Here is a 9027-nt window from a genome sequence, read left to right on the forward strand (position 1 = left end):
TTATCTTGCTAAAATCCTCTTTTCTTTATAAGCTGACGTCTCCGATCTTGGTTTCATGTTGCATAAATGTGGTGAATATGATTGAAACAAGGTGTACATTTTTTGAGGCTGAAGTCGAGAGTGTGATAGAATCCCGTCTGGCCGGGAGGGTATATTAGATGCAAAAAAGACGCCAACCAGTTTGAAAAATCGTTGCCACCGAGTTCGCCAGTACCCAGCTCTCCAGGAACCAGGAGCTTCAATGCCAGAGAGGTGAGATTGCCCATGACGATAAGCCTTTTCGCTGAACAGTCGTTAAAAACAAGGGCGCCTTCAAAAGCCACTGTGCTTATTAACTTCTTGTAGTACAGGCCAAGCCGAGATGAGGAAAGCGGTTCTTAACCTAGGTCTGAATTTCAACCAAGAACCCACACTGGACAAGAAGAAACTAGTATGCGCGGGGGAGAATGCTGTCAGTCAGCCTTACCGAAAACACTTGCCGTGAAGAGGCCCGTACCCGAGTGGTCGGCGCCCTTAACGCCATTCAGTGCAGACCCTCCTGCTCAGCATTGTCATGGAAGGAACGCAGACCAATCAAGAGCCTCGATGATAACGAGGGTGTGGTGATTCTACCAGCAGGCAAAGGCACTGCCGCCATCCTAATGCTGCAGTCCTCGTCACTGTCTTCAAGACGACAACGCTGCTTCTTCCTGAAGACTGACACGTATGTACGCCTTAAGAAGGGCTCAACGTTGAATTGGAAAGAGATTTCTAAAGGCTGCTGGTGGATGTATTCCTGACCGTTCCTCCTAACCACAAAGCACTCCACTACAAGATGCTCATCTACAATAGATCCCCACCCGCCTTGTATGGTTTGCCGAAAATTCGCGAGCCAAACATTCCATGGCGCCCCACTGTCGACTACATCCGGTCCCCCCTGCAGAGCCTGTCTAAGTTCCTGCATCACTCATCGGCCAGGATAATTTGTCTGCAATTAATTTGATTTTGTCAAGAAGACACGTGATACTATGATAGAGGAAGACGACTTGATGGAGTTATTCGACGTGAAGTCCCTGTTCACGAGTGTTCCCATCTGGCCATCAACGTCTGCATTGCTGCTCTCGAGGCTGATGAAATGTTGCCCCAAAGATCCCCGATAGATGTACTGGACTTGCGCAGGCTCCTGGATTTCTGCAAGGCCTGTCTCTGCTCATAACACTGTATAACCTAACTCTGTCCAAAGTAAGCAGAGATTAACTGGCTTCTCTTGCATTTAAGGCTAGTGCCTATGTTCTTCATTCTACCAAAGTGTCAGTGACGAAAGTGGTGATAAGCGTCTCTCTTAAATCAGTGCCATGATGGTGACCTGCTCACCTCATCTGGAATGTCTGCGGACAGGTGGCAAGCAGATTCATATTATTTTTATGATTATTATTGTCATTACGGTATTATTGTTACCATTCTTAAAATAATATTTCTGGTTATTTTTCTTCATACACCAATGCAATCAATTAATCAATCAATTAACCAATTAAAGCCAACCGATTAGTCAGATTAAAATTTTAACCAACGCCCAGCCCTAATTTAAATACTAAATACTAAGTCCCTCTTGCAATATGGCGCGCGCTGATTGAGCACCGGAGAAGCGCTGGTGGGAGGTGCAACCGTGTGCTTTCTGAGGCAGTGGTGCCCTCTCTTGCGCTGAACCAGATTTGAGCAATTTTCATGCCCCATCTGTCCCAGTTAGGGGCAGTGGCAGGGGTCAACGCGAGCGCAGTGCAATGCCCACGTCTCATTCTGGGGGCTTGTCCCGGGTGACTAACGAGGCCCCGGCCTCAGGTAAGTATGCCTTTTCTTGTTTCGAACAACCACCTGACCCGATCAAGCCTAGCGCCAAGAGCCGGTGAGTACTTGGGTGTAACACAGATTACCACCCGTCTACACACAGCCTCTGCATATGCTTGACAACTGCTGAAGCGGACAGGGAGCGCTCCACAAATCTTTAAATCATGTTAGTTTATTTTGAACCGGTTTTACCCCTTATACACTTTTCGTATGGTACGCATTACGTTCTAGCACGAGCTGTTGGAAAACAAGCATCCCGGTGTCATATTACCGCGACTACACGAGCCCCTAAGGTGCTTCACCCTAAAAGCGGACGGTTGCAGGCTTGTGGGCCTGGCTGCAAGGAAGCCTCGTTTTGTTTCCCCTGCATCCCGCCGCTCACCCCCTCTGACCAAGCAGCGCAGCAAGGCAGCGCTCGTATGGCTCCCCTGAGCCAGTGCCAACCACAGCCTACCGGGTGGTTTCAACAGCTGACAGCGCAGTGGCTACCTTTTGCTCCGAGATCAGGAACTCTTCATCTTACAAAGCCGGAAGCTAAGCAGCAAAGGAGGAATAGTTTCAACTCAGGACAGACAAGACCTTCCATAGTTCCTTTGGCATCTGCTTGTTGACAAAACATGTCTCCATTTGTTTTGCAACAAACAACCACTTGCCCCCCTCCCGTTTCCCCCTTGGTTTTTGGTCCCGCAAAGGAAAACGTCACAAATGGAAGCGAGGCCGCCACCTGGCAGATGGGGCAGAAGCTACCGTGCAAGTGGCTGGCACCATCAACTTTGGCGGCCGCAAGAAGAAGCTTGCACACTCATCGTTACATATTCTTTACACTGCACAGGCACACCAAGACAGACGAAACTGATACACTGGTGACCACCCCCATGTTTAAAGGGGCCAGGAAAATAACCTTGCTCCAATCAAAGGACTTGTCGGAACACCACTCATGCCAGTTTTGACAAACTTTCATCAAACAAATTATGCAACCGTGCCTAAAATGTGAAGACAGCGGTAACTCGGTAGCCCCTTTCCCACACCCAACATGTGACGCACAGAGCCCAATTTGTGCAATGGGCTGAGGCCAACCAAATGAACCGAATGCTGAGAGATTTGTGGGCTTGCAACTGGGAATTACAGCGTTTCAGATAAAAAAATCATTTTAAGGCGATTAACAAATGGCTACACTGCAATAACGTTGTGTAAATCACCACAAAGCGGGAGCGAATGTTTGTAAGAGCAGGGATGCCGCACTGTTTTTCGAGTGGCCCTCACAACAGCTTTTCACGTCCTAGTCACCTTCATCGCCTGAAGCAAAAGCAGAGCTGATGGGTTCGCCGTTCCGTAGCACAGGGTTCACATGCGCCAAAACACCCTGCCGGGTTTTACTAGCGGTCCGTTTGCTTCACCTGCGACACGTGAATCAGTTCAGGCGACGCAGCACTTCGCCATTCGTTCCCATGGTGCACCTGAACTGCACCCGATTCACCCGTGGTTCAGACAGGTGCAGGATGAGTTTAGGGCTTGGCCTGCGCTCCCTGCCACCGAGAAGGTGCAGAACTGGGTGAAAAAGGCACACGTCTGGTTCCGCTGATTGTGCAGGATGGTGGAACCGGCACTGCACTGCTGTGAACTGGTTCAAGAGGTGCACGGCGAATCAAACGGACCCTAGGTTTGATTGGCAATTCCAGCTTTCGGTGTCTTTACAAGTGCTAAGTCAGTGTACTGACTGCTCCTTTTCGGCTGCTCTCCAGGGCACACCACACAGCTCTTGCCACATCACATGCAGGGCAATGAGTGGGCAATTTGAAATCCAGAAGCAACATTTCCCCTTCGTCTGAGGTATAAGCTGCACCCTCTTCGCAAAAAAGCAAAGCTTTCGTGGTGACTCAAAGAAGCCTGCTTGATCAGGCTTACAAAGGTTGCGCTCAGGTTTGATTGATTGATTGATTATGGGGTTTAACGTGCAGACGCTACACAGACAATGAGGCGCGCCATAGTGGAGGGCTCCGGATTAATTTTGACCACCTGGGGATCTTCAACGTGCACCGAAATCTCGAACACACAGGCGTTTTTGCTTTTCACCTCCATCAGAAAAGCGATCGCCGCGGCAGGAATTGAACCCGTGCCTGATCTCAGTAGCACATCACCATTGCCACTGAGCCACCGCGGCAGGTGAGCTCAGGTTTGTGTCTTTTCGCAAACAATGCATTTAGCTAAAGCTGCCACGTACTTTTATTCTACATTTAAATGTCCCCACCTTGCTGCTCTTTCAAAAAAAAAGCTCAACCAATCTACTGCCCTTTTTCATAATTTGTGACAACCCAGGTCAAATATTGAAAAGTGTATCAGGTGGCAGTGCCCAGTACCATGCATTTGGCACGTTATGTCTTGTTCAACTGCTTTCACTATCCATGTGGTAAAGTTGTATTTTGTGCACTGCAGTCTACCAGTGCAGGCCAGTGTCCCTTTTTTACTATTTGGGTTCAAAAATATCTTTTATTTTTAGATGTATTGAAGTGTGCCCAATTCTCGCTACCAAATGCTTTCAGGGGTCAAATAGATCAATCTAAACACCTGACCAAGTAAATGTTAGAACTATCCCTTGCTCACAGTGGCGGTGCGGTGTCTCCTGCTAATCCCAAACAGGTATGCCGTCAACAAGTTGACAATTGCAATTTTTTAGGTATCAATCCTAGCCATATGGGCACCTCCCCGGTAATTCGAGATTATTTCGAGGTAACAGCAGTATCATCTCGGCAAGAGCCAAGGTGGGAAAAATAAATTAGCATGCGACAACATTACATGGATTATGTTTGATCTATCGCTTTATTCTGCACGTTTATCCATCATTTCCAGCCTCTGTGTGACATCGTGCGATCCAAGTTTGGCCAAGTTTAAAACGTCCATGCTGCAAGCGGTCTAAAGCAAGAAAGTCGGTGGGATTCCACATATTCGTATTGACCACCCTAGGCGGTTTTGCAAGCTTCTCTAAGGATGAGTGCATTATGGGCTTAACGTGCATCTTTCATGTCTGTCACACGCCGAGGAGCTGTGCAGGTTAGCATCTTTTTAGCGATAGTGACCGCAGTTAGTGCCCAGTGGAGGGTGCCATCTGACTGTCACGTGCGCACGACAGTGCGTTATGCGTGCATCGCACTGCTAGCCTACTGCAGCTGCGCCCGCAGCCCCGAGCGAACAGGGAGCAGCCGGAGGCACACGTTATCCGGCGACCTCGCACATGTCGCCGGGATGAGTCATGCCGACGGAGGCAACAAACAACGTGGGCACGAACCTCTCGGAGTCTTCCTCCGTGGCCGACTTGTTCTCGGGGGGCACGGTCTCGGCGGCGGGGGCGTCAGCCGCTTCGGCGGACGCCGGTGCGGCCTGCTCGGCCGCCTGCTGCTCGGCGGCGACCGGCTGGAGCACTCCCAGGGGCGAGCCCTGGCCGCCCGCGGACACAGGTAGAATAATGCCGTACAGGGGCCCGCCCTGCTGGTTGTTGGCCGTCTGGCCGACGGGGATTTCGTACACGTGGGCCACCGCCTCGTTGGACACGGCCGGCGGGAGGTCCGCGGCGGCAGAGCCGCTCTCGCGCTCCTCGCCGCCCTTGGCGTCCGCCTGCATGGCGGGCGGGTCAACGAAGTCCATGCACAGCCAGCGGCCCCGGCCGAAAGGCTCGGAGCTCACGATCTTGACCACTTTGAAGCGGCGCTGCCAGTGGTCCGGGTTGATGGGGCCCTCGGCCGCGCTGGCCGCCGCGGGCGCACTGGCCACGATGGCCAGCGTGCCCGCGGCACCGGCGACCACGGCCGCCGCCGGGGACACCGTCACCGCGGCGGCCAGGCCGGCCGATGGCACGGGATCGCTGGGCGCAGCGGCCGGCTCGCTGGCTACTGCGTCCACGGGGGCGGGCGCCGGCGTCGCCGCCGCCGCGTTGCCGTTCTCCTCGGCCGGTGACAACTGCTCCGCGTCGGTCGTCTTGGAGCAATCCAGGATGTCCGAGCTCAGGTCCTCCGTGTGGCTCTCGTCCAAGTCGTCGGCGCTCTCGTCACCACCGTCGTTACTTAACCGGGATCCTTGCACGGTGACGCTGGTGATTTGAAACGACGTCGGCTTCTTTTTCGTACCGGCTGCATCCACAGATTGCACCAACGTCCTCGGCTCGCCGGGGCTACTGCCGTACATTGTAGTCGGTGTTATTAGGTCTACTTCAGCGTTATACAATCTTCCAGTACTGTTCCCAATACCATCACCACAGATTTTGTCGGCCATGATTACCTCCCGACAGAGGGAGTGTTTCTGTCTTTTTTTTTCACCTCCGAGTGGATATTTTCCCAATCCTACCTCGGACCGAATAGTCTACAACTTGCAGCCATTATAAATATTGACATTCAGACGAAACGAAGCGTATACGCCGTGCGAGGCGCTAAAAATTTCTGACAGCGATCTAACACTTCTGTGATCCCGTCGTCCTGTTTCTTCGCCGATCCCCTCTCGCCAAAAATGGCGACCATGTGTTGCACTGCATTATGGGAATTTACGCTTTATGTTGCCAGCTTAAAACCCAAATTCACAAAATTTTGTAGCTAATTAAAAAAAAAAACATGCGAATTACCTTCTAAACCTACGCGTAATTTTTGAAATGTCTTATCCGGATTTTTGTAATTCGAGGCCCGATTCTTGACGCCGTGAATTCACCGTGAACTGTGAATTCACCAGAAGCGTTGTCTTTTAATGAGAACTGAAAGCGCAAATTAGACACAGACAAAGAAAGGAGACAACAGGACGAGTGCTAACTACCAACAAAATATATTTGGACAAAAACCACAGAGATGATATACTGACTCTAGAGGGAAAGCGCGCCGCTGAGCCAAAGGCGGCAACGTCTTTTCTGATTGGCTTTCAATTTTGGTCACGTGCTTCCGGTTGACAAAGCAGACGAGCCCTACTGCGCATGCGCCATTTGGCATACCCATGCGCCAAACATCAAAACAAAAGGAGAACAGCGCAAACTCAGACAAAAACACAAGACGAAGGATGTGACAAACACGAGCGCCGACTTACACGTGTTTGTCACCTTCTTCGTCTTGTGTTTTTGTCTGAGTTTGCGCTGTTCCCCTTTTGTAATCATGCACCAACTCGCCCAAGCCTTAACCTTTGCGGACATCAGAAAAAAAAAAAAAGAAAGCGGCCTTTTTCTTTTTGCCGGATGTGACGTCATGATTTAAGAAAAATGGCAGCTGCTGTACAGTTACTTCGCTGGGCTCAATAGGTGACGGGTAAAAAGCGCAAAGGCTCATGGGTACGTCGTCTGCTACCGCCACTTCCGGTTCGAGATCTCTCCTGCCCTCCCGTACGTCTGCGTGCGCCGGCGGCTGTCAGGCGCGTGCGTGCGTGTTGTTTATCTGTCACAGGGTGCTTACCTGTCAGATAAACTCCTAGTAGGGTCAATCGTTGTTATTTATGAAATTCCCGATGCATGAGCGTTTTTTTTCCCGGTGGAAACAGATAAACAACAAGCACACACGCGCGTGAAAGCCGACGGCGTACGGGAGGCCAGGAGAGCTCCCGAACCGGAAGTGGCGGCTCTCCGCGGGAGAAAACAATGCACCCATGAGCCTTTGTGCTTTTTACCCGTCACCTATTCTCGTCGTGATTTTTGTCTGCCGTTGCTGCGGTGCATAGGTGTTTGGCTGGCGATTGTGATGAGGGCGCTCCCGAAGAACTTCTGGAGAGCACTTACGGTGGTGTGCAGCGTGTGATTGGAACGTCGCGTGTGTGCGGTCGCCTAATTTGCGCGTAGTACGTTACGACGGTGACCACGGGTGTTCTGCATCAGTTCTGCCGCCTCGATTTGCGAGAGTGACGAGTGCGCTCCCGACGAACTTCTGCGCTGCGTATTATTAAAGTGCCGTGATGAGGCCGCTGGGCGTTTCGTCGCCTACGTGCGAGTGCGCGCACGCCTTCCACTTCAAACGGCACTGCTATCGTGGCCAACCGCAAACGATCCTTCGCACGAAACCCATGTCGCAGACCACACTGTCGTTGACAAATAACAAGACAAACAAGGCTGTTGCGACCTACAAAGCTGATTCTGCATGCGCGTCGCTTTGGTTCATCGAAGCTCGTGTCTTGTACTCGCTGCGTGCTGTCATAACATCCGTAACATTATATTCCCGAGGTCATGGTCGTGCTGCATATTCTTGTTAAATCATTTCAGAGGGCTCTTGGCGCGCAGAAATTAAGTTTTAGTTATCCAAGTTAGTTTCGCTGGTCTCCAGAGGGTTGCTTTCATGACGAGTTGCTAATGTGCTCTTCTCTGTGCGCAGAATTCACCTCGTCGCGCAGATGCATGCCCCTTGCAAGGTAAAACACACATCAAAAGACGCTCTTCACTGGCTTTACTGCCTACTGTGCAATACGTGCCTATATAGACCTGGTTAGATGGCGTTCAGCTCCCATGAGGCGTTCCTACGACGCTTCTAAAAGGCGAGGCGTTGGTTCGTCACTCGTACTATGTCGCCCAACGTCCTTCAGCTTCTCACCTTGGGTTTCGTACACAAAAGACAGGGACCTTCCACAGCAGATATCTGTTTCTGTACGTACTCGTACAGAAAGTACAAGTGGTATTCACTGTGGCCACTGTTGATGGCGAATTAACGTGTAACTTGGATATAATTTGGTTCATGTGTAAAAATATCAAAGAGCAAGGTTAAATAATTCTTTTTTTGTTGTTCTTGCAGACACCACATTGTTTTTTGTTTTTTTTCTGTGTACGTGGACTTGCTTGCACTAAAGTTGCCAATTTTGCTGCTCGCCGTTGCACTTTTCTTGGTTCCACTTGCATGAACTTTTTGGCTGCTGTTGTGCACCAGCACAAAATATTTGGCCGAAGTTCAAACGCTGTGATAGTCACATAGTCTCTGTAGTGGTATTCACTTGCTAAAGATTTTTTTTCGAGTGCTTGTTTTTAAATTTGCCTGTTGTTTTTTTGTTTAACTTAATGCCTTACTGTTCTTTTCACAAAGCAAGCTCGACCAGTTCTGTTTTGTCACTGACCCGCAGTGACGTGAAAAGTCATGGTGCAAAAAGAAAAAGTATGTTGTGGCAGCAACCTACGTTTAACATTTTCCACATTACTACACTACCGCTGCTGCTCTGCGGGTGGTATGCCTGCCTTCTGAGCACTAATCTGCAGGCCTAACCTTCAGT

General features: G+C 50.5%; 1 protein-coding gene across 2 annotated transcripts in view; it reads right to left on the reverse strand.

Annotated features, from left to right (window-relative positions):
* Positions 1-6345, reverse strand: part of LOC144170818 (uncharacterized) — a 28357-nt gene extending 22012 nt beyond the window's left edge. The window contains exon 1 of one of the 2 annotated variants that reach the window (XM_077700832.1): positions 5108-6345. In XM_077700832.1, the coding sequence (XP_077556958.1) occupies positions 5108-6087 (980 nt within the window). In that variant the 5' untranslated portion in view covers positions 6088-6345. The remainder of the gene's footprint in view (positions 1-5107) is intronic. The other variant, XM_077700833.1, reaches the window with a different exon arrangement.
* Between the last annotated feature and the right edge of the window lie 2682 nt (positions 6346-9027).

Source organism: Haemaphysalis longicornis, unplaced genomic scaffold (genome assembly GCF_048455015.1).
Source record: "Haemaphysalis longicornis isolate Haplotype H1 unplaced genomic scaffold, Haemaphysalis longicornis Haplotype H1 scaffold_2, whole genome shotgun sequence".
In the NCBI taxonomy this organism is placed as follows: Eukaryota; Metazoa; Arthropoda; class Arachnida; order Ixodida; family Ixodidae; genus Haemaphysalis; species Haemaphysalis longicornis.